The 26,652-nt window shown below is 36.8% G+C and overlaps 1 protein-coding gene across 1 annotated transcript; it reads right to left on the bottom strand.

The window, feature by feature from the left end:
• On the bottom strand, positions 1-26,196 carry CUL5 (cullin 5). Its single transcript, XM_010292723.1, has 18 exons — positions 26,080-26,196; positions 21,627-21,726; positions 20,090-20,266; positions 16,851-16,992; positions 15,619-15,764; positions 15,462-15,542; positions 14,136-14,229; positions 10,702-10,832; positions 9,830-9,937; positions 9,149-9,213; positions 6,836-6,968; positions 6,175-6,306; positions 5,403-5,526; positions 4,476-4,651; positions 4,196-4,357; positions 3,391-3,509; positions 1,952-2,075; positions 1-820 (listed from the first exon to the last, which is right to left on the bottom strand). The coding sequence occupies exons 1-18, from the start codon at positions 26,148-26,150 to the stop codon at positions 626-628; spliced, it is 2,280 nt and encodes a 759-aa protein (XP_010291025.1). The 5' UTR covers positions 26,151-26,196; the 3' UTR covers positions 1-625.
• Between the last annotated feature and the right edge of the window lie 456 nt (positions 26,197-26,652).

The raw sequence follows: 26,652 nt of genomic DNA, 5'->3' as shown, positions 1-26,652 counted from the left end.
TTTTATGTCACTTGTCAATTATTAAAATCCAGTTACTAGATTGAAGCACTGCTCTAGCCAACAGGTTTTAACTGTAACAAATACCTATCAGTTGTGATGCATGTGTTTGTGTCTCTCAAATGTTATTACATAAAAAGGATCAAAGGTGGACAGTACATTACTCTGCTGATCCAAAACACAAAAGTGAAAGTGCTACTTCTAGTCCTAATTGCATTTTAAAAAAAACAACCAAAAAACCCCCAAACCAAACCCAAAACAAAACTAATAGCAGTTCCTCAGTGCATGAATATTTGAGTATTTTTTCCTTGTGCAAGTACTGGTCATCTAAAAACCCAAACCTGTATTCTTCCTGGTGGGTGTAAATCAAATCTACTTTAAAAAGTTCACAATGGGCTCTTCATGAATGCAAGTTTCCCACAAAACAGCATGCTGTTAAAAGTGTGCAACATGAAGGGAATGCCATCATGCTAGCTGAATAAGATTGGCAAAATATAGTCCTCTGTAAGGTAAGGCAGGGATTTTAATACGTAACGAAAGTCAAAACAAGTCCTTCTGCAGCACAAACTGTTGCAGCTGTCCAAGCACCCTTCCATTTATGTGCTCAGCATCCTGCAGAGTCCTCGAATTATGCCATGTATATGAAGGTGTTGATATCCGACTCATCTCTTCTGATATATTTGTGCTCTATAAGCCATTCAATTTGCTCTTTTATCATTTTCTTTTGTGGCAAGAACATGTTTTTCAATATTTCTACCAGTTCAGTCTGAAGCTGGGCATTCGTAATTTTCTTTCGCATTTTCATTATTTGGATGATAGCCTCCTGGTGGGGGACAAGAGAAAGAAAAATTAATTTTTCTGAAATGCCTGGGTGAAGTGACAAAGTGAACACAGCATTAATAGGGAGCTCCTGGTAAGGCAAGATAGCATGGAAATCTGTATTTTTCTTCAAAAATCAGATATATGCTGCATTTCTTAGCCTAAGTAGATACTAAACTGCTCTTACAAAGAAGTTGATAATGGAAAAGAATGAAGAGCTGGCAAGATGCAAGAGATGGAAGACAAGTCCAGTCAAAGGAGAATCTGCAGTTAAATCTTGTATCTAGAGCGTGAATTACTCACTAAAACCTGAAGTTCATAAGCTCTCTGAGCAGAAGTCACCATTTCCAGGGTGACTTGTGATATACCTTGTGAATACCTCATGAAATGCAAACTTAATGTCAAATTGGAACTCACAAGGAGTCCTCATTTCATAAATGCAACCAGGCATTAATCCTTCTGCTGGAAGTATGGCCAATGTGCATGGCCTTGAATCTAACCTGACTGATAGAAGACACCTGCAATTTGAAGGTAAGATGGGATTTTTGAGACTCCATTGTAGGTAATGATCTCCAATGCCTGAAAAAATTCAGTTTTTTTTAGGACTGTCAGCTCAAAAGATTTGACATGAGTACCTGACTGAAGGACAACCAAAGCACAAGCTGCAGTTTGTACATCTAAGATGTCCTTATAAACTTCCCCTCTAAAGATAAGGCCTCTCAAAAAGTCATACTGCTATTATAATATGGCATGATCCCATCACTGAGATTACTCTACTCTCTCCATACGGAGCAGTCAAAGAGACCTCAAGATCAACAATACTGTTTTTTCATTTTGGTGGCTCAAGTCAATCAACTTTACCATCTGCTGCCACCCATCACTACACAGTTATACTTTCACCGCTTGCTTAATATCCTCTTTAAAAATGATGGCCTGGTACATCAGAACAGGAGGTCGATAACTGCAAGTGCACAAACACACATGCAAACATTTTAAGCCAAATAGCAAATGTAGTTCCAATGGGTTTCAAAAGCATCCATTTTATACATCAACATCCAAATGTGGACAGCATGCAGTAGTGATAATACAACAAAAGAAATAGGGTAACTTTATATTCCTCTGGCAGTTTACTTGCCTGGGTTCGTAATATTCTTAGCTGGACTATTCCTTCATTTTCCTCTTCCCGCATTCTCTCCGTAGTAAGTTGCAACCGACCAATCAAATTTATCTTGCCCCTTTTCTGAACTTTAGCATTTTTTCTGAAAAAGTTGTATTGTATGAAAATAAGCAAAAAACACATTTCCAATTAAGGAATTCCTGTTAAACTTAAATTACAGCAGCAAGGAGTACCATCACATATCAGATATTTATAGGCTATTAGCATTGCAGTGGTGAGATAGGTGGCTGACAAATCGAAACTCAATGCCAATGTCTCCGCACAATAAAACCTGAATATACTAGCATTACAAAAAAGAAAAATCCATCATCTGAAACTGACGGTGTCCAAAGTTGGAAAGTTATCAGTACTATTTTAAAGAATAAAATTTCAGAGAAATATATTTCAGTTTGATGACATAAAACTAGGGTTCTTTAGAAGAAGTTTTTACAACAAAGTTCAGGAAATTGGACTAATTCATTTTCCATCAAAAGAAATGTCTGTCTAGCAGAAAAAAGGACAAATAAAAGAAAGTTGATGGCATTCATCAGTGGTCACCCACAAACTTTCTGTACAGCCTGTCTCTTCTGTAATGCCCTCTCATCACTTCCCAAAGCTCATGATCCTGATGACAGGAACAAACATCATGGCCCTGGGCAAGAAACTAAGCCCCAGGAGAGCAGATTTGTCACCTCCCTCTCTCTCTACAGATCCAGATGTCCAGCTGCTACTGAGAATGAGGCCCAGAATCTGAGGTTACTAGCAAAGAGCCAATTCTAATCATAGTAATTGTTAAGAGAGTGGCAAAAACCAAAAGGAAAACATGCTGAATGTGGTATATACCATTTAGATATTCTCTCTTGATAGTATCTTATGCTTTGAAGGATTTCAAAGCACCAGTGAAAGAGCGCTGCAATTCTCACTGAAGTAAAGACACTCCTCTCTGGTGAAAGCCACGCCAAAAATCCCATCTGTTGACAGGATACCGTATTAATAAGCAGTTTCACTTCCTTTTTTAACTTATCACTCTGCTTTTGAAACTCCATGTGTGTTTAATAATCAATACAACACTAGTACTCTGCTTACATGCTGTACTTCCTATATGATATTTCATGGGCTCATTAGTAAGAGGAAGATAGCAAAGCCTCCAATTTTGCACCTCATCCCTAGGTGTTTCAGAAATTTAATTTCACAGAAATCAGAATCATAGAAACATTTGTCTGAAGGGGCTGCTGGAGGTTGTATAGTCTAACCACCTACTGGTAGCATGACTATCACCAAAACTAAGCGAGGATAGGGCAGCTAAGCATGTGTCTAGCTGAATCTTGAAAACTTTCAAGGATGAAGGTTAACTTAAAGTGAATTACTTTAGTTATAAAATAGTACATGGTTATTTTACTTTTCAAACATCATCTTACATTAAACTGAACTCCTGGTTCACCGAGAAGAGGGTTCCTTCTGTAAAGTCTTTGGGTGAATTGACTTGAGGTTCATACAATAAAACCTGACGTTTCAGCTTTGGAAATGCTACAAGAGACTACGGAGAAAAGGGGGGGAGAAAGAATGAAAATAAAACACCAGACTTTCTAAATGGAAACAATTACTTTTTAAGAACATAGTTCACCACTGTGCAGACTATAGGGAACCACGTAGCCTTGTTTGGAGCTGCTAGAGGGCAACACAAAGATACTATTAAAACCAGAGAAAGGGGGACAGTTTACCAAATCTCCGGGTTAGTGTAAGTAAAATCATACAGAGAAGTAAAATGCACGAATTCACAGCTACAGAAGCGGTGTTAAGTCTGATTTACGTGATTTTTCTCTTTATTCTTGAGCTAAATAATTAAGAGTCTGATAGAGCAAACACTGAAGTTATTTTTAAGCAACATGTATTTATCAGGTGCCACTGATTTCCTAGAATTAGACCAGTCCCACTCCACAAACCACAATCATAACTGTGTGCTTTAGGCAGCATATAGTCAAAAAGATCTTGCTGTTTCCAAAGCTTAAGTTAGATAATATTGGGTAGAGAGAACGTGTTAATGCAAAGGCTGTGTGTGCTTAACAGTAGTGCAAGGAGCCAGATTTATGACTGATTAATTAGTAAGAAAGGCGTTCACATTTCAGTTTCAAAGTGTTATCTGACAGCACTTTAAAAATACTAATCCAGTATTTCAGAGTACAAAACCCAAGAAGATATCTGTTTCAAGAGAAAGGGAAATACCCATAAAGTCCTCCTAAGTTCTGCATCAGGGAGTTCAGTTGCCAGTTTAAGATTTTCAAAGCTGATCTTCTCTCTGGGTCTTTGGTTCCACGCAAACAGCACAGCTAGCTGAAATGTTGTTACCTCCAAGTCATACTGGCCAACCTCGTTCTTAAATGTTATCTGTGAATAGAATGACAATTTTACTTACAAGCCTTTCTGGATCACAAGTTTTCTTACTACTATAAATACACAGAAAGTACAGTCACTGAGATTGATACATTGAAAACTATATGCTTACAATTCCATTGGACATGAGGTGGTGCCAGTGCAGTTTTCTACCACTGTGATTCTTTTTATAAAATTCTTCAACTTCTGGGATGAGATCTTCTAATTCCGTGGGCAGTGAGACAAACACTTTTTCAGAACTTCGGGACCAGGCGCCAGCATTTAAAATTTTAATATTCACAGAGTCAGCTATAAGATAATATTGTATTATATGAATCTCCAGGTATAACAGATAGATAAACAAAATGTATTTTTTTCCCTACTCTACATACAATTATGGAGGACTGAATTTTCAGAAAGTAGCAGGGTGTCTACCTACTTGAACACTGAGGTACTCTATTTATGCAGCACTGGCTTTCTGCCAGCAACACTGATTGAAATCTCTGGGTTTTTTGGCTTGTCTCTGCAGAGCTCCTTAAACTCTGATACAAGTATCAGTTATAAAGCTGCAAGCACTAAAGGGTTTTCAGCAGTAGCAGGTCCAAAACTGGATGTTCCTCAGCCTCCCTCATCAGTGAAATTTCATCTCAGAAACATGATTTAAGCTCTTAATAGCATGCATCCAGCTCTCCTACTGGCAGGTAAAGGAGGACAGCCTGAAGCACTCATCAAGAATGCTGAGGGCGTAAAAGAAGGGGTAGTTCAGGCATTCACCTGGTTGATAACCAATTCAAGCCCCTACTTGGAATTTAGCTACAAGACTAAGGAAACTGCATTAACAAGACTGCTCATTATGAAAAACCACAATAACTTACAGAATGATATAGCTCCAGTGTCAACTGTAAGAGAAAGCACAAGCTACAGACACTTCCAATCTAGGGGTAACAATGCCCTGAAGACTATGTTCAACCTGCAGTTGATCGAATTTTTAACTCAAGATTCAACAGAATTATTTTTCACTACAAGAAATTAAAAATAGCAAGTCATTTGAAAACAATACCTGGTAAAGCAAGTTTATTATTTTTGTGCATTTCTTTGAAGGCCTGGTTCAAGTCTTCAGACACTTTGATATCCTGGAACATTCTAGCCAGCTTGTTTACATAGTCTGCTGGCATTCCTACTTCCTGTATAAACAAACAGAACACTAAACTATGACATAGACAACTATGAACAAAAAGCTTAATTTTTAAAATAATAAACTCAAAAAAATGAAGAGCATTAAAGTACACAAGTATGATCACTTTACAGTAATAGCTACTCTGCAATGTAATATAAAGTTTTTTTGCATGGATCATAAGTAGCTACCCTTTAACGGCACATGATGATTCTTTTAAAGAAATCCAAGTACTGAAGAACATACGCATGCATTAAGGAATCAATGAATTTTGAGATTTGAAGGAATATTTAAGGCATGCAAATAATATTCTAATGTACATAAAATTTCACAATTAGAACACATCTCAAATTATTTACATACCTAAACAAGTACACTGCATTTGCTCATTTGCATATGGAATATACGAAGCCTTCAGATAATCATATGTGAAGTATTTTAAAATCTATCGCTACCACTATTAGGATCAACATTCCTCTTCGAAAAAGAGCTAAACTGCTCTACTTGCACAAAGCATTGCAATAAAACGGAAGTCCTGAGCAGCCTGCAATTTAAGATAGAACTCACTTAAACAAGAAGGCTAGCTAAGTTCAAGGGTGGGAATTAATACCACAAGCAAGAGGCACAACCAAAGAAAGAAAGATGTCAGACTACTTACTCTGAGCCATTCCACCATATTCTCCTCAATTTCACTATCAGCTGATATATCTAATATCAGGCGTCTTGTTAAGTGAGCTTTGTGATATCGCATGAAAACATCTTTATTCTGTACATATTTAAGTACCAAAAGCTGTCAAAAAAACAGATTTTAATATATTTATTTGCACTGTCAATCAGACAAGTCTTTGAATGCTGACCTAAAGCTACTGCAGACTATGAAGTAGAAAAAGGCTACTTGACATTGCCTTAAGAGCAATTGTGTTACCACTATCACAAGCACTATCACTATGAATCTTTCATAGTATCACACCTCCAATTTCTTAATTTGTCAACCATCAAGAACTTTCTCTTAAATCAGAAAAGGCATTGACACCGGTATATAAAAATGTCCTGTATTATTTTCTAGACTAGTATTAGTTGCTGTAATACATTAATCTGATACAGGCATTAATTTGGCATACTGATTTTGTGAACTGACACAAAAGACATGAAACACTGCATGGTTTACAAGATTTAAACACACACTTGATGACATAATAAACTCTTTTCCCTATTACACCTTGCATAACTGTTTTTGAAGATCAAGGCCTCGACCCACATAGGGAAATAAAACAAATTAATTCTTCAGAACAATCGAGAAGTAGAAATCAAAAACATACCACTTCTTTAAGCTTTGCTTCAATTTCTTCAGAGGTTAGTTTTTTGCTTAGTGGTGTTTTTCTTAGCAACATGTCACAGTAATTAGCAAGAAGCTCAGGGCATTTGGATTCAGGCTGTGTTTTCAATCCAACGCTAAACAAAAGAACAACACATCTTCAAACCATACAGAATCCTGCAATTCTGGCGTAGTCACACTGTTAACAAGATGGACCACTTTTTCCTGATCCCCTCAGCAAGGATCCTGGCAGTGAATTCATATCTTGTTAAACTAATGATAAATTAGGGATAACTTCCTTTTCTTCTTGAAAGAATAAATACCACCAAACATTTTCAGACAGCTTCTACAGCTTGATCATTCCAACTGCTTTTAATTTTAGAACTCTAGCAATGAAGGATTACATTCAAACTACAGTTTGAAAGAACTAAATATTGCATGGCAATAAGTATTCCAGTAAAGAATTAACAAATGCTGCAGTGAAATGTTTCACTCATCTGGTCAGTATGCTCTAATGAAAGTCTCAAGAACAGCCTCCTGTCCTGCATTTCACAAACTACAAAACCCAACACATCTATTGCAGAGTAACAGGATAAAATTATAAAAGGTATAAATAGTGGACTAACAGCTTGGAGATTAAAGCAGATGAAAGTTGAAGATGCTACAGTAGAGAGATTGTGGTTCTTCAAAAGGCATGCAAGCACAAGGACACATTCTGAATCTGTGCCTAGACTGGTGAATAAAATAGTGCCAAGGACCAAACCCTATTTCTAAAGTCAGATGGCACCAACTTGATTTCTAGTCTCAAGGGCTGAAAGGGCAGTGAGTAAGATAGCAGGTAAGAAGCTGGGGGGATGCTCAGGAATCCAGTATTCTTGCTCATTCTCTCACGCCCTCATCAACTAGTGTAGACAGTGCTAAAACTCTTCAGACAACTTGCCCTTTTTAACTCATGAAGCAGCTTGCAGGTTAGCATCTTCTGCCATCCTAAAAGCTATTTGAAGTAAAAGCAGATCGCTAGTCTTTTGGTTATTACAAGACAGAACCCTTACTTTATCCATGTGTTCCCAGATATTTGTGAACAAGAGTCTTCAATATCCTGACAGCAATGAAAAATTACCAAATTCCATATTCTTACGCTGAACTTAAGGGCACAAGTTAAGCAGGATGAAGTTCCATTTTACTTAAACCAGGCTGTGTATGTAGACAACTTGAGAGAGCTTGGGAAGAAGAATGCTGAAGACCATTGCCATCATGGTGGTTTCTAAGAAATCATTTAGGCAGGTTTAGTTTTAGGAGTGAAACACAGTTTGAATGAGGTATTGATTTGGGTGCTTCCAGGGGAAATGAAAACATTAGCAGAGATCTAAAAAACTCCTCTACCTTGCCTACATCTGTACAAAGTATACAAAGCACAGATCCAGTCTTTTGTGAAGGTGTTCCTCCAATAACATAAAAACAGCAAGGCTAATCCCTGTCCAGGCTTATCATTAGTCCAAAACCAAATGCAGAGTAAGAACCAGAATGCTAAACAGATATTTATACCCATCCACCTCTAACAAGAAATAATGGGAAAGGGAAGCTGGCAGCCCAGCTATGTAAGTTTTGTTTCCATAGTAAATAAGATTACAAACTATATATAAGCAATCCCAACCACCTAAATATATACAGATTCCTACTCAAGTGGCACATCACATGTTAAATGTTAATCAATTATCTGACTGCTACCTTCTCTTGACTGAGTTAGCAGAGTGGCTACTGTAAGCATGGTTTTTCTTCTTGAGTCAAACAGGTCTGCTTAATCTATTGGGAGTTGTTTAGACTAACCTGGTTATTCTTGCACTGAAACAAAGATGTAATACCCAGACAGGTCACACTCACAGCTGGCACAAGAGAAGGTGGTAAACAGCTTGTGGATGGTTACACCTTGATCAGCCACAGTTATTCCCATAAAGATTACTGCCTTAGTTTTCCCCAGGACTTTTACTTAAGTTGCAGCAGAGTTATACAGCTCAGGTTTTTGGAATTAATAACCCAGGAAGGTGTTATTAAATTCAGCTAACAAATTGACTTATTACTTTAACAAAATAGATCCCCAACTCTACAAATAAATTTGAGTTTAAACAGGCTGCTATTCACTGATCCACTGCCATGCGAAGAGTGTCTCGCCAGAGATTGATAAGCAATCTGAAATTCCATAATTCAAAGAAAACGAAGCACTTTTAAACAGTGTTACTTTTTGAAGAGATTTTTAGAAGAGAAGCTCAATCTTTAATAATTTAAAAATCTTAATTCACATAAAGTTTATATGGCTTACCCCTTTTGCTTCAATGGCAATTCAAGTTTAAATATTGTAGCATCATTCACAACTGCTTTGTATGCCTGAAAAATAATTACAGATTATTAGTGCCTCACTCAGTTTCTCTCTTTAACATATGACTCACAAAGGTTTTATCTCTTTTTTTAGAGTACTGTAACATGTAATTAATCCTTTTTTTTTTTATGAGCCCAAAGTTAGCAAATTTGATTCCAACATCAGGGTTGAAATCCAATGACTCAATTACCCATTAACTGGTATCTTGCATTTTCCTCTTTTTCATTAACATGCTACCCTCCTTCAAGCAACAAATTCAGAAGGAATTGCGTGGAGCAGGTTGCACATCTGAAGTCATGAGACTACACCCAAATATCTAGTAAATTCTAAACATAAATATGTTGCTAAATCAGACATTAAGGTGCTCAACACAAAGATCATCTACTGATGTGCTCTACAACTTTATACAGCTGAACAACAAATGCAACCTTATGCATGACTACAACACAAGTAAAAAGCTAATCAGTTGATAGTAAGTTTCATCAACATTTTAGTCTGCATATTTACCAGAGTAAGAGCAGCTTCTAGATTTAGCAGTGAATGGGCACAAGGATTTCAGAAACATAATAATATGAACTACAACAATTCTTCAACTGAAAACAAATGATCCACAGAAACACATACCTTATCTCTTGCAGTAAGAAATCTTGGATCATCTTGAAAAGCTTCTTTAACCAATTTACTAAATCGATTAAATAGCGTAAGCAATTGCTCTACGTATTTCTCAGAATCCTAGAGAGGCGAAATTCAAATAAAAAAAATGAGGCTCCACAGAATTCAGTGTGAACTTACATGTAATTCCCTAATCTGTAATAATGTAGTATCCTCAAGCCTGCATACTATGAATGAGCATTTTATCTTTATTCTCTGTCTGAAGAGCTCTACTGCATGTATGCCTCAACACAGACTTTCAGGATAGTATTTCCAGTATACACGCATATATATATAAATAAAAAAAAAATCTAACTTTCAACTACTGTATAGTAACTTTTAAATAAAAAAAGTTTTCAAGGACCAATAAAAGGCACATCCTAATTGCTACACATACTCAGGCCTCCTAGACCCAGGGAAAAAGATGATAAAAAGCTGAAAAAGAACAGCAGGAAAAAAACTTTTAATATCCACACTGAACAATCACTCTTAGATTGAAAGCAAATTTCAAATTTCAAATGAGGAAGTCAGAATTTTGAAAAAACTGATTATGCCTTTTTCATTAAGATGCTAACACAATCCTACCATGTAAGCATCCCATGCACTTAATTTACCATCTTTACTGCAAATTGGGTTCATGTTTTAAAGCTACAACTGAAAATGTAAGGAATAAAAAAAATTACTCTAAAGACAATTAAAACTTTTAGTGGATCAAAATTTAATATTTAAACATAAGATTTTAAAAAATGATTTCTATTCACATGTATGTCCCACAATTAGAGAGTATTTAACTTCTGTAAAGTTGTTTTTTTCATTGTTATTTTATTAAAAAACAATACACTTACAGTAGTAATAGTTTCAGCAGCTGCTACCATATCTGCGAGTCCAGCACTAACAATATGTTCTTCCAAGTCTTTTAGCATAGGCTCTATGCCATTTGGGACTTTATCCATCAGTGAAAACATTAAATGCAACTCTGAAAGATACAAACACTGATAAAGCCACCAGTCAAAGACATGAATAAAGCCCAAATATACTGCATTTCTGCTAGGGATATCTCAAGTGGAACACTGAATATGTAACGAACAGGTAATCCAATTCATCCCTTAAAAGGAAAAATGTTTTGAATACTGCTCTAATTCTGGTCCCACGAGGAGATTCTTCTGAAGGCATAAAGAGATATTTATTGCAACGTAATACTTGCTTATACATATAATATCACAAGCTTGAATAAAACCCCCTAAAGTCAATGGCAATTTGGATTAAGTCTAGGTTCTCAGTATAACTGCCTTAAAATCCCTAGCAAAAAATGTGTCTCTCTCAGTTGGAAGCCTACAGGAGTTTATGCAGGAAATTGTATGGATTCAAAATTTTTTTTTAAATAAAGCCAAACAGAGCTGTCTCTGTTTATCTTCCAATACTATCTACAAAGTTTTGTTTTAATTCAAAGCACGCCAAATTATAGAGTAACCAAAACTGACTAATGTAAACAGCATTTTTTCCTTTCTGTTCTCCCAAAGAGTTTATTTAGTTCTTCTGAAAGTTACCTTCACAAAACGTTTTTGAACTGGTATCTCAACACTGCTTAAAAAAAAAAAAAGGTACTGAAACATCAGTAATCATCTTGACAAAGCTATCCACAAAGGAACAACCTGGATTAAGGCCACCAGATTGTTTCAGAGACAACAGAGATTTGAACTAAACACAGCAAATGACTCTACTTAATGAAGCAGAACAAATTGATCATGAACTCTGATTCTTTTTTTGATAGAAAAAACATTGATAGATTTGCTTAGTTCCTCACATCTACTGTGAAAGGGGAAAAAAGCTGGAGGCCCTGTCTTTGTTTTCTCCTCTGCAATACTTTTATCAGACATCTGTAAGATCCATCACTGAAGATGAAATAAATGTTTCAACTTCTGTATCCCAACAACCATCGCAGAACCAAACAGAAAAGCAATGCACAGAGAAGCAAAAAATCCTTTTAGAACATAACAATTCAAATTAAAGAATGGAAACTACCAACAACTTTCAACAAGAACTTGCAATGCTACTAGAGACAAGTCAAAATGGGCTAGACAATGGGATTTCAGGAACAAAAAAAAACAAAAAACCAAAACAAAACAAAAGAAGTCATAGGTATTCTCAGTGCAATTTAGACTTACTCTAAGTGATGGCAGCACTTACTTAGGGTAAGTCCAAAAAGCTCACTCAACTTTTACTGGATCTTTTCATCTGTACTTTAAAAAAAAAAAAAAAAAAGGTGAGACACAGAGATGGCAGAAAAAGGGAAACAAAAAAATATATAAAAGGGTTCTGCATCTGTTTCTGGGAACTTGTGGTGGCATGAATAATTCAAGAAAAAAAATTCAGTGGTTTCTCCTAATAAATGGTGGCAAAGGAAGACTTCAGCTGCACCCCTAAAACCGTAGGAACCGGAAAAAAACCAAATTCTTCAAAGACAGATTTCACTGGAATTTCTATCAGAATACATTATGACACTGAAAGGTAAATAAAACCACATTGTAGTTGCTGGGGCACTTAAACTAGTTCTGTTTTCATTTTGTATTCACAAAAGCCAACTTTGCTTTTTATTTCTGTTATGAAGTACTTCAAGAATAAAATTTAGGCCTCCCATCCCCAATAACATAAGCAAACAAAAAGACACTAAAACAATTCTGAAGAGCATTTGCAAGTTACGACATCTGTGATAGTTCTTAGTTGGAAAACGTGCCTGCCTTCTTTTGCACAGCATGTAAATATGCATTTAAGTTCTTAACATAACAGAGTATTTTACAGCAGTGCCCAGCTCATAACCAAAAAATCCAGCCCCTTTTTGTCAGATGCTGTTTAATAAAGAAACCATCATGAAATCCTTTGGGGCAAATAATAGCAGAAAGACATGTGCATAAATGAAGTACAGCAGAGGATACTATCAAGTGTATATATTACTATGTACAGCTATTTATATAGTCTTTAAATAATTTTTTAATCATCTGCACCTGCATCCTTCATTAAACATTTTAAACAGCACAGGCAGGTCTACGGGGAAAAAAAAATTGAAAGAGATGCTTGAGTTCTTATATACTAAACAGAAGTATTTTGCAATCAAGCGGTATCACGGGGCAGATATAGCCACAACGAAAGAGAGGACTGTGTGAATACTTCAACAAGTTTCTAAAGAAAGAAGCTTTGGATGCTATAGATGAACCCTTCTGAAGCTCTGCATTTAAATAAGCCTTCTGTATTCTCCCAAAGGCTGTAACATATACTCATAAAAAGTTTGGTGGCTTTCTAGATTTAGCTCTGGACTACTGCCAGAAATCATGCTACTAGATGAACAGATCAGTATGACATAGTTTCGAGGTCAAATATTTTCTGAAATGCTAGCTTTAGAAGTGACTATTTTCTACACTGTTCTAAGTCATAAATCAGTTTTCACATTTGCATAGAAATGAAAATTTCATATAGACATTAGTAAATATTCCCTGGCTGCAGGACACTGAAACTTCAAAAAATTAACTTGTGATTTCAGCTTTTATTTTTTTTCAATTTTGCCACTTGAAGTATAACATTTTAATGACACACCTAGTTTGGTTTATAATACAGGACCAATACAAGACTTTTCAATCACACTAACCTCTCAATTTATGGCAGCAGAGTTAAAAACAAAACTTTTGAAAACTTTAAAAAGGCATGCAGAGCTAACTTTCAATACTCACAGTGAGATACTGGCTATAAAACCTGCTGAAAAACTTGCAGAGATTTTATTCATTGACCAATTGGTCCTGCACCAACAATCAGAATAAGAAAAATTTCTCCCTGCTTTTCAGAAAAACAGCTTTATAAAGAGATGCTTAACTTTTTTTCCAGGGGGAAGGGGGTACTGGGGGTGGAATGAAGGGGGGTGTTTGTATCTGAACTGTTCAAATAGAAAATAAGACACATGTAACGTTTACCAGAGTCGCTCAACATAAGGAAAACAGATTGTAGAAAAATAAAGAAAACAGAGCACAAAATGTTCTTTTCTTTTATGTAAGGTGAGAGCTATCCGGTTATTCAAATGAAGGTATTGTACATACAGATTTCAGAAGCGACATAAAAAAAACAATCATGGTCATTTTTTTGTCAAATAAAATTGCCCACATAGAGCAATATTTTATGTATGAAACACTACCACCATCTATTAAAAACAGTAATTTGATATATCTACGAACAGATCTATTTTTATGCAGTTGATGCGGAGTTCATCCTGCACTGTTCTTGAAGCTTCACTTACTTTCTGTTTCATTTCGTTTGATCATGCCTTGGCATTCAGCTAAAATAGTCTCTTTAAAAGATGTCACCAGGGCATTGACGCAGCACTCCATTAGCTGAAATATATTAAACACAGAATTAGCTCATTTAGCCATCTGAACACCAAAGTCTGGTCTGTCTCAAGTTTGCTGTGACACAAAATCTAGCCTGTTCTCAACAACTATGCTCTATAAAATAATTAATTCATTCATTGATTCATAAAAGTATGTGTAGTTCGGTTAAAATCTATACAGGAAACCGTATTTCTTCAAAATGTGTAGGTTAGTAAATGTGGTAAACTCTCTTCCAAACCAGTAATAAGCTTAATATTTCTGTCGCCTCTTTACTCTCAAGGGAGCCATCACTTTTGGAACACCAACTACCCTACTTAGTTACCAAGTATACATCCAAGAGCTAAGAATAGTTCTCATTCCAGCATACCCTATTTGGACCAGGCTGGTTGGCTTAAACAAGACACTATGGCTAGATCTAGAACAGAAACTGCTTGTACATGACAGGACCATCTCTCTTTTATATGGGTCACAATTTATAGCTGTGCAAAATGAATGATTTACAACTTAACAAAAGACATAAAATACATTTTGATCCACTACAGAAAATTCAGATTTAAACGGTATTTTTTTTTTAATAACCTGTTTTCTGAACTAATTTCAGCAGAGACAATTATGAACTATTCATTGCAGTTAAATCTTCCTCCAGAACCTGAACTGTGTAAACTATTGCTCAAGGGGGCAGGGGGTGGGGGTGGGGGGAGACAGGCAGGGAAAAAAGAAAAAACATCTTTTACATCACATGGCCATATTTCAGCCTAAGAGAAAATCTAGAACAGTTTTAATGAAATTTCTATTGCTCCCTTTAATTGCAATGAACAATAACTATTGCAGATATTCTAAATGAGCACTGAGAAACCCTCTACCTACTAGATTGGCCAGCTTACTTTCAAACATCATTCTCATCCATTGTTAAGCATAGAAAAAAAAAAAAACAAACCCACACCTGACTCAAAATGAAAGAATAAAAATCAACTTGAATAAAAGCCTGCCCTTCAATCTGAACTTTGATCTACATTTACTATTAAAACATCTGTAGAAATTATAAATTGCCAGATTGGAAAGGAATACGCATTTTTGCAAGAAAAAAAATATAATGAATGATTAAACAACACAAAATCAGCAGTTTCGTATGAATCTAGTGCTACCAAATAATACTGTAACACACACAAAAATAGAAACTGCAATGTAATAATATAAATACAAAATATATCAAATTTTCTAAATCTTATACTTACTGCTTCTACAGAGTTACATTCACGCCTTGTTTCTAAATACCGTAGTGCTCTTTTCTCTTCTTCTTTTAGTTTAGCATCTGCCTGTGCAAAAGTAGAACAGCAATCATTTTAAGTACTAACACTTTCAGAAAAAAGTAACAACAGAGTATTTACTTACATATTTCATATAATTCTGTACACCATTTTGTTGTAAATAAGAAGGAGCCTGTGTTCTATAAAATCTCTCTGTTGAATCCAAATATGCCTTTTCAAAGTTATCCCGATATATCTGAAGTTTATCTTCAGGATTAGAACAAAGGTTAACTGCAAAGAGAAAGTCCAAACTTACTCTCAAGTCTTGGAAACTTAAGTGGCTAATAATACACAGATCTCTCTCATAAAGTGAGTCTTGTATTAAAAGATTGCATTGAACAATTTGAAGTATCCTATAAAATCACTCTGATCCCTAAAGGTAACCAAAATTTTCCAGTCTTTGCTCCAAAAACATTTAAATTAACTATAGGGAACTGGAAGGAACTGCATACCTATCTCCAGCATTTTAGACATTCAAACATGGTAAACAGAAATACACATACAATTGCAAAATTGGAAAGAAGAGAAAAGAAAAAAAAAAAACACAAACAAAAAGCTCAGCATAATGCCTAATAAATTGAAAACCTGTCCACCTGACTGAGAAAACAGCTTTTCATAGACACTGTTCTTAGAACCTCAATGTCTTCATTTTAGACACTTTTTTTTGCATTGTTTTTTTTCTGTTTTACAAGAATGGAGACAGTGAGCTTACTGCAACTCAGCAGTGCTTTGCACTATTTGGAAAAAAGTTTCCATCTTCCACTGTTACAGTGAAATACATAAATAAATAAATTCCTTAAATGGAATACACTTTAAAAAAATTTAGAATTGGACATCTATAAAGCCATCTGAGAGAATATTATCCCAAATAATTCAACAGGCTGCAGAGCTTTGAAGAAAAGGCAGGTAATGGTGAAATATCATAGCAGTTTCAGATACACAGATCTGTTTTGCAAAGAAAAAGATTGGGAGTCTTACATGCAGCCTGTTTAGCATTTCTTCTTCAAACTATCTGAAGAATCAGAAATGGTACAGAAAGAAGCACAGACATAAGGTTATATCTGCAACTCTAAAAGGTCAAAAAGTAGTTTGCTCTTTGAAAACGCTGATTTTGCAGTAACTAATACATAGCTAAATCACTTAGAAGTTAAAGATTTTAAACAGAATTTAATTGGTATCACATATCAACAACAACAAAAAAAACAGTACAAAATGCTGAGATAATCACTGCAACCCTACCACCACAATTGTCAACTTTGTATAACGAAAATCCATTTACTAAAGTGAGGAGGCAACGGAAGTCTGTGCAAGACATACCATATGATTCTCGAACTCCAATAACAAGCTGAGAGTCGAAAGCTTCTCCTAGTCTTTCAGCATGAACTAGCTTCATTGCACTGTCCTGAAGTCTGTTTTTTATGTTTGAAAATATGGATTCATTCCATGTATCTAGCATGAGCTGTGTATCAGGAAGAAAAAAAAATCCTGTCAGAAAGATACACTCAGACCTAAGTTTGTGCAAAAGAAAAGATATCAGAAACAGAAATCAAACAATTTACACTGTAATTTTCAGGTTATATACAGCCATTCAACTACCTTAGAACTTCACCTTGCGCTGAACTTGCTATAGAAGTAATATTCAGCTTACATTCTAAGCTTACTTTATGGAACTGGACAGCTAGGGGAAGCAGTATTTGATTCATACATTAATTCCGTAATTCTGTATTATTACTACAGTTCTCAGTAATCAGCCAAATAACTTTCCCAGCAATGCAATGTGTCAGGAGTTGCAATTTCAGGTGGTACTCTTGAGCCAAACATCCAAATATAGTTCACTACTTGGCAAGCTCAGTCTTGAACAAACCCAAAAACTCAATTAACACCACAATTATGTAGAGAAAAAACCTGATGGTTTTGGATTTATCCAACACATTTAACATGCAAGTAATGCACATATAATTTATAAAGGAGTCCAAACCTCATCTAAGCACTGAAAAGTTTTAAAATTTAAAGAAAAACCTATGGAGGCTCCTAACAAAATCCTCATCACTCAAAAGGTCCCTTCATATTCCATTGTGTGATTTTTATTAGGGGTTTTTCTGTGATTGCTACTGACACTCCTGCAAATGTATTGCATTACACCTGATCACCAGTCCCTGCAGCTGAGCTACACGAAAAGCTCACTGGTAGGCCAGGCCATACTTATGCCCACCTAAGCTCCATCACCTGTTTCAGTAGTAAATACTCAAAGCACACTACATGTTTGTTAAAAATGTTAGATTTGCTTTAGAATTCAAGTTACTGTGGTAAATTTTTTTTTTTTTTCCTTTTGACACTGGATCTGGCTCTTTCTATATGACACTGAATACCTAATTTCATTATGCCAAAGCTTAAAAGATAACTTTTATTGTTTCTGTACAACTCATGCCATTTCATTGCTTTAGAAGAAATCTCAAACTTACGGTATCTTCAAATTTGACAGTAACTGCTATGATTGTAATTTAAAGATGACAATTGTCAGTCTACACTGCCAGTGGAAAGCAGGCTGGAATCATAAAATTTACCAATTCAAACTCTACCTCATGATTGTGAATAAGCTTACTAAAAGTGAGCTCAGGATGACTTGACACAGTTGTATGGCAAAGTTAATAGTAAAGATTAGATGGTCTTATTCTATTCTTGCTTTGTAAGTTTTAGATTTTAATACAACAAGCACCTAAAAAAAAGTCAGATATCCTTTCCAGGCAGTTAAGTTTACCATCCTTTGTTCTTAATTTCTCCATAACTGTGTCTCAATTACAGCTAAATTTTCATTTTTGACACTGAAGTCATATGTGTTGGAAGGGAACTATTGTTGAAAAACATTGCAACATTCTTAGAAGCAAAGCTTTATTTGACTACACTTCCTCAATTACTTTTTTCATTATTTTAACATTACTGATATGCACATTATGGTTGCACTGTACAATCACAGAATTGGTTTACAAGCGCTGAAACGAGTGAAAAAAAAGAAGAAAACAGTGAGATAAGGCAAGCAACCTGGCAGGCACATTAACAGCTTTGTCATGGTCAAACTCCCTTCAGACACTGTGGATAAGATATCCTTATTGTGGATAAGGAAGTTTTATGGAGATATTTGAAGGAAAACACACATATCATTTTGGGTGATTATATGAAGAACTTCTCAAGCATGGGAAAAGTTCTCACAAGGCACTTTTTAGAGAACGACAGAAAATTATGCCAGAAACAGGAAGTAACCTTCAGCAGCAACTATGAAATAAGATAGGTTGCGGACTCTGGGCTTTGATGTTCCAACCATGAGATGGTCCTAACTGGACTGCATATGAGAGAGAAGACAGACCTCCATCAGTTTCAGTCCTGAACAAAATCTGAATTGTTAGACACCAGTTCTTTCTCCCAGTTTCTCCTCACTACTTTCTCCACTCCACCTTGTTTTCAATTTAATTTCTAAGTTCTCCTGCCTTCTGCATACAGCAGAGTTAAGAGTTCAAGTTTGCCCAATCTTGGAGAGCCTAGTAAGATCACATGCTTTCTCCAACAAACAATGAAAAGAAAAAAAGTAGCTTGAGGTGGTGCTTCCTCTCTTTCCTCCTGTTCTCTCTTCCTTTTCTTCAAGAGGTATAGAGGATCAGACCTCAAAATAGGAGGGTGAGGAAAAAAAAAAAAAAAAACACCTTGCCCAAAGTAATGCATTCGAACCATTTCATTCTTCCCATCCTAGAGATAGGAGGACAGTTAAAACCATCTTCAGTAACGAACGCTAAAGAAATTTCCCTACAGATATTTTCTGCAATGAAAAGGGATAATGAATGACGTTAAACTAAAGGACTTAACACTTTACAACTGATATGCTGAGTTTTTCTTGTAATAAAAAACTAAAGCAATTTCAAGGACCATTATTCATGGGACTCAGAACACTGAGCACTGCATACTCAAACCCCTAGATTTTCTTTAGGTGTTTGACATGAAATAGTAAAAAAGATCATATTCACAAGATTCTACATGTCCAATGTTTTCATTGATATGACTGACAGTTTGGAGGAAAACTGGGAAATTAGGAGATCAATAGCCATATTTATCTTGAGATGATAGTACTTAATTGGTCGTTTATAAAATGCAGAGATGTGCCCCAGTTAATATCTTGGGCTAGGGAAATAAACTAGTAGAAAAACTACTCATTAAGTACACCTTCTACTCACAAGTGCAGAAACAGTAGGTGAATTTACAACTGCCTCCGACCCCAGGATTTGTCATAATTAAAAACACAAAACCACCCCAAAAACCCAAACCAACCCAAAGGCCAACAAAGAAGTGTTTTCATCACCTGAACAAAACTTCTAATAGCCAAAGCAAAACTGGAGAAACAGAGTGAAATTATTGTGGAGAGCAAAAAAAGTTGCAGGGTTGTTCTGACTCTCACACTGAAGGAAAGTGATGCATCTTATTACATGATTGGTGCAATTTCACCTTCAGCTTCTGTACTATTACTGTAGGCAGAACAGCGTGCAACAAAACTCGTAATACCTATCACTTACCTTTCGAACAATACTGTCTTCTACATTAGACTTCTTGTTGCTGCCCTGCTTGCCCATTAAAGTAATCTCTAATTGACAAAATGGCTTGGGCAAAATATCACACTGTGTGAAGAACTTGCGCCACTCCACTATATACGCTTTTAGTAAAGCTGTATCATCTTGATGACTCAGGACTCTCTGGAGGGGGAGGGCAGAGAAGAAGAGGTAATTTATAAACAATTTTCTGCACAAAATATGGATTGCCTTTGCTTATACTAAAAATAACTCCCCATATAAAATTCAAACATACAGATATATCAGAATACGAAAGTCTACATATTTAAGTGCCATTTCATTTAGGGCAGTAGTTACCAACCCATAGCATATGGACCATTTCTAAAGCGAAAAGAAAGGTAACAGCAAACAAGTAGTCAGTAAGTTTACGTTTTCCAAATTTTTTTTTTTTTTTTTCTTTTAAGCCACCTGCAAGTCAAAAAGATCAAAAGCATGTACTGGTAGAACCATATCTAAAAAAAATAATAAACAAACCCATACAGACTATGTTATATTCTACACAGTGAGAAGTTTAATTCAATGGCAGAACTAACGTTCATTAGACCCAGACAGCTAGTTAACATGTATATTTTATTAATGCCTGGCAACTACAACTACATCATACAATGGCTATCATAGTGCCTGAAAAGATGCCCTTCAAACAACAGCCAATGCAGACAATATCAAAGGCCCCAGTTCAGTACAGCATTTATGCATGTAAGTGAGCAAGCTGATGGAAGTTAATCAACACTGATATGCCTAGTTATATGAAAGCCTATAAAAGAAACTATTTTCCTTTAAGCAAAGTCTGAGTCATATAAATCTCTTCAATAAAGAAAGATTTTATAGACTTTCATATTCTCCTTTCCAAACCTTTGTCATGGGATTTTTAATTTTTTTTTTAATCTCACAGCAACCTCCTCCTTTAAATCCCTTATTACAGAAAACATCTTTTGCTATACATTTTACAAACACAAAAATTTCCTTTGAATCTACTGATGATTTCAATCATTTTGGGGAAATCCCATAAAACAGGACAGCTAAGCTTGCTGAGTCGACAGCACAGATATTTGTAGTACGCCATACATATGGCTTATTTTAAAGCCATCCATAAACACGTCAGCATAGCACTGAAGCTAGACAATTTTTTTTTTCCAAACAGTAATTTCTTATAGAAAATTTTGCCTCAAGACATTTTCAAGTGGAAAAAGATTCCATAAGTACTGTTGGATAAAGAAAAATAATGCTGTGTTTTGGGTTTTTTTTTACTGTAACACAAAAATCATTGCCCACCCCAGTTTCAGGACTGTGGGAAAACAATGAGGCAAGTCAAACGCTCAAGGCTAAGTCCTCTTTTTGTCAATAGAGGTTCGCAGGGTAATTATCATCTCCAGAACATCACAGAATTTCAAACAAAAAACCAATGCATTTAGATTCAATGAAAGAACTATTTTGTTATTCTTCTAACGATACGAATAGAAGTTATGAAACGTTAAGAACTTACTGCTTGTGCCTGTTTAATAAAATCAAGGATGTCTTCCTTCAGAGCCTGATGGATTTTTGCTGGACCTTTATCATCCCACAAGCAAACTGCATGTACATCTCTAGAAAAACATTAATTCATCAACTTCTTAGTAACAGCTACTCAAATTTTAATGCTGTAATCTATGAAGCTTAAACAGTCGTAATTTAAGTATGTCTAAGAAATCAATACACTTTTTATCTATCATTGTCAAACAATTCACAGTTAGCTCACAGTGACACATGCAGGAAAACATGTTTGGAGAAGAGACTGAGCTGGCAGATCTTCAAGGACGCTTTCCGTAAGAGCACAAGAGCTCTCTATCTCCAGGTGTAAGAAATCAGGAAAGGAACGCAAGAGGCCAGCATGGCTGAGTTGAGAGCTCCCGGGCAAACTAAAGAGTAAGAAGGAAATGCACAGGCAGTGGAAGCAGGAACAGGTATCCTGGGAAGAGTTCTGTAGGGATGGGGTCAGGAAGGCCAAGGCATGGCTGGAGCTGGACTTGGCAAGGGATGCAGAGAATAAGAAGGGCTTCTGCAGGTATGTCATCCAGAAAAGGAAGATCAAAAAGTGTACTCCCCATAGTGAGCAAGGCTGGCTAACCGGTAACAACAACAGAGAAGGCCGAGGTACTCAGCGACTTCTTTACCTCAGTCTTCACTAGCGGTCTCTCTTCCCACACCTCTCGAGTGGATGGACTGCAAGAAGAGGACTGGAGGAGCAAAGTTCCTCCCACTGTAAGAAGAGATCAGGTTCAAGACCACCTGAGGAACCTGAACATGCACAAGTCTATGGGACCTGATGAGATGCATCCCAGAGTCCTGAGGGAATGGCCTGATGCAGTTGCCAAGCCACTCTCCATGATATATGAAAAGTCCTGACAGTCAGGCTAAGGGCCTGGAGACTGGAAAAAGGGAAACATCGCACCCATTTTAAAAAAGGGTTGAAAGGAGGATCCTGGGAACTACTGACCTGTCAGCCTCACTGCTATGCCTGGGAAGACCATGGAGCAGATCCTCCTAGAAGCTATGCTAAGGTACATGCAGGACAGGGAGGTGATTCGAGACAGCCAGCATGGCTTCACCAAGGGCAAGTCCTGCCTGACCAACCTAGTGGCCTTCTAGGATGGAGTGCCTTCAACAGTGGACAAGGGAAGAGAAAAGGATGTCATCTATCTGGACTTGTGTAAGGCCTTCGACACGGTCCCCCACAACATCCTTCTCTCTAAACTGGAGATAGGGATTTGATGGGTGGACTGTTGGGTGGATGAGGAATTGGTTGGATGGTCGCATCCACAGGGTAGTGGTCAACGGCTCAATGACCAGATGGAGATCGGTGATGAGCGGTGTCCCTCAGGGGTCCATATAGGGACCAGTACTGTTCAATATCTTCATACATGACATAGACAGTGGGATCAAGGGCACCTTCAGCAACTCTGCAGAAAACACCAAGCTGAATGGTGCAGTTGACATGCCTAAGGGATGGGATGCCATCCAGAGGGACCTGGACAAGCTCGAGGAATGGGTGTGTGTGAACTTCATGAGGTTCCACAAGGCCAAGGGCAGAGTCCTGCACCTGGGTCGGGGCAATCCCCAGTATAATACAGGTGGGGGGATGAAGGCATCCAGAGCAGTCCTGCTGAGAAGGACTTGGGTGTACTGGTGCATAAAAAGATGGATGTGAGCTGGCAATGTGTGCTCACAGCCCAGCAAGCCAACTGTATCCTGGGCTGCATCCAAAGCAGCGTGGCGAGCAGGTCGAGGGAGGTGACTGTGCCCCTCTACTCCACTCTGGGGAGACCCCACCTGCAGTGCTGCATTCAGCTCTGGAGCCCTCAGCACAGGAAAGACATGGAGCTGTTGGACCAGGTCCAGAGGAGGGCCACAAAAATGCTCAGAGGGATGGAACACCTCTCCTGTGAGGACAGGCTGAGAGAGCTGGGATTGTTGAGCCTGGAGAAGGCTCCAGGGAGACCTTATTGCAGCCTTCCAGTACTTAAAGGGGCCTTGTAAGTATGATGGGGACAGACTTTATAGCAGGGCCTGTTGCAACAGGACAAGGAGCAATGGTTTTAAACTAAACAAGGGCAGATTTAAACTAGACATAATGAAGAAATTTTTCACAATGTGGGTGGTGAAACACTGGCATGGGCTGCGCAGAGAGGTGGTAGATGCCCCATCCCAGGAAACATTCAAGGTCAGGCTGGACGGGGCTCTGAGCAACCTGCTCTAGTTGAAGATGTCCCTGCTCACTGCAGGGGGGTTGGACTAGATGACGTTTAAAGGTCCCTTCCAACCCAAGATTCTATGATTCTCTTAGAAACTCTTGGAAGCAAGTAACAGCAACCTAGCTAGGAAAAGGCTATGGTCAAGAAGGAGATGTAGAAGCTAATTCTGTTTTCAGTATCTATTCAAGAATCCTTATTCCATTAAGGACAATTTTTAAAGCTTTTTTTTGTCAAAGACAGAAATCACTTGCCAGTAGAAACATTACTACTCAACCCATATTATTTTAAAATACCCTCATTAACATGCAGCCTTCACTCTCAGTTGCAGAACCCAAGTTGTACTACAAAGAAAACAGACCTTCCTTGTGAGAAATTTGAACTCAGGGGCATCAAGTAATCTAAAAGATATTTTAATTAGTTTAATAAGATCACTTAAACGTTTCATGACAGTGGCAGCATTCTGAAGTGAAACCCTACTGCAGAAAAACTACTGAACAGCATCGCAAAGCAAAATTCTATTTGAGTTTTAATCAACGTTCAAACAAATTCCTGTTTTTCCTAGCTGACAGCCCAGCTAGTGTGACCGAATTCTTATTTTCTTTCCAAACTAGAGACTAAATAAAGCAAGTTAAGCTCCTAACCATACATCATATATAATGTGGCCTAGCAAGCCTTTTTTTGACTCATTACCTTCCTCTGGTTCTTCTTCCTCCTTTCTAAAATAAGGCCACATCTTTACAGGAAAGTAGCTATATAATCTAAAGGTATGACTTTGTTCCTATTAAATCAATACAGTTATTTCAATCCAAAAGCATCTTTTTTAGTTGAACTGAAAAGACTAAACTTACAAGGTAAAAAGTTCCTTTGACACAGATCAAATGTGCTGGCCCAGGATTTACAGAGGTCTACCTAACTTGTGAGACTTACACAACTTTCACATGCAGAAAAGGTGTTACTGCATCTAAAATGCCACCGTTTCCCGACAGCAGTGGAAAAAAAGCAATACTGGATAACTGGGCAGGTAGAAGATACCTACAGATTTTGAAATTATATTAAAGAGCTTAACAAAGAGAAGATCCTTTCCCTCAATATCCTTAACTTAGCCATAAAGTTACTCAAGTTCTATTCAATAATTCAGCTACAAGAAAAATAATAAATGGAAAATGTCGATACCAGTACAGAATTACTGAACTAGTTATTAAAAATGAAAGCAATGACTCAGAACTGAATTTGTACCCTAACTGTAACCCCATTTCTGGCAACTACTATAGCTGTGATCTCATAAGATATTAAAACTCATTACATGATAAACTACCTTTCCTTATGGTTGGCAGAAAAGTGTGACAGGTGCAGTAAGATGGGTGTAAAAAGAATCACTGCATCATCCTCATCAAAAAGAGCAATAAAGATATACACTGCAACAAGACTGCATTTAAATAAAAAACTTTTGTGACAGATTTTAAAAAACAGCAAGAGAGACTGCAGATTTAAGCTACAACTGTATTTGAGGGAAAATAACTATGTTGAGACAAAGATTATTTTAGATATACTTTCGATATATATGTTTTACCTCACTTCCATATTATGTTGGCAAAGGTCACACAATGTATTTTAAGAAAAAAATCATCACCTAACATGAAGCAACTTCTGTTTTTTTGGAAGGAGGAAAATGGCAGGGTTTTTAGAAAGTACAATAATGCAAACACTGTCTGAAAAATAGTATATATATATTATTCTTAGGGTATAAAAATACTCAAATTATACCAGTTAGACTGCATTACCCCATTACTTCAGTAGCATTCTTAAGTTATTTTAGAAGAAAGCCATTCAAATCAGAACAACGTAGCATTCAGCAAACTGCCTTTAAATGAACTTACTGCCAAAGCAAGTAAACAAGATTTTCTTTCTCAAGTTCCTAAGAAAAGCTTTGTGGGCAGGTACAAAACTTGTTTCCTATGATCAGGTGAAATCAAAAGCTCTGCTGTTCTTTCTCCATCCTATCTGCAAAGACCTGAATCTCAGCAAAACTCTACTTTTGCATATTTACAGTGATGAAGGCACACTTACCACTTAATAAAACTTAAACTATTACTGTTGTTCTGTGTGTTCCCACACAGTCCATGTCATACATGACTTCTGTATTGGAAGTAGAACCATAACTGTATTCCCATTATGTAGAAGGATGTAAGGTACCAAAAAATTACTTACGAAAAGAGATCAAACCATTGCTGTTTTGTGACAGACTCCTGACGAAGAAGTTTCAGAACAATAGGGCGCATGAAATCCCATTTGTCTTCAAACTGAAGTGAACCTTTATTCTAAAAGGAACAAAAAAATTACTGTTAATAAAACAGTTTCTTATTTAAAGTTATCTTTAAGGATTGCAGTTTCTGTGGTTAATGTAAAAATATCTTCTTCTCAGAGGTGTCTCTCATAGGCTAGAATTTGAGATACACCACCACAGCTGAACAACACTTTTCACAGTATTATTTTAAAAAGTGACCAAGCCATTATTTGTTTCTTAGAGAAGCAGATTGACAACTTCTTTTATTCACTGTGTTAGCTACAATGCAACAAGTTCTAGCAAGTGTTCCTCACTTGTTAATGGAGTTGTACATGGACAACATGAAGGATACTCGATCAGCTTCATTGCCCCAGACAAGATACATGCAACGAAAGTCATGAGGCAGAGTTGCAAACCCATCTGGAATAAATTACCGTTACCAAAATGGCAGCCAGGAATCACAAGTAAAACCTGTGGATGCTGCCATGTACCCTTTT

The sequence above is a fragment of the Phaethon lepturus genome, unplaced genomic scaffold, assembly GCF_000687285.1.
Source record: "Phaethon lepturus isolate BGI_N335 unplaced genomic scaffold, ASM68728v1 scaffold22368, whole genome shotgun sequence".
NCBI classification, from domain to species: Eukaryota; Metazoa; Chordata; class Aves; order Phaethontiformes; family Phaethontidae; genus Phaethon; species Phaethon lepturus.
This window is presented reverse-complemented; position numbering and strand designations above follow the sequence as displayed.

Bases quoted from the DNA above. Each gene is read 5' to 3' on its own strand.
- CUL5 (XM_010292723.1), bottom strand. From the start codon at position 26,150: ATGCGCCCTATTGTTCTGAAACTTCTTCGTCAGGAGTCTGTCACAAAA. The intron at 15,765-16,850 runs GTATGTCTTGCA...TTCTCTTTGCAG, and splicing joins TGGAGTTCGAGAATCATATG to TTAACCTTTGTTCTAATCCT. The intron at 14,230-15,461 runs GTAAGTATAAGA...AATATATTTCAG, and splicing joins AATGTAACTCTGTAGAAGCA to CTAATGGAGTGCTGCGTCAA.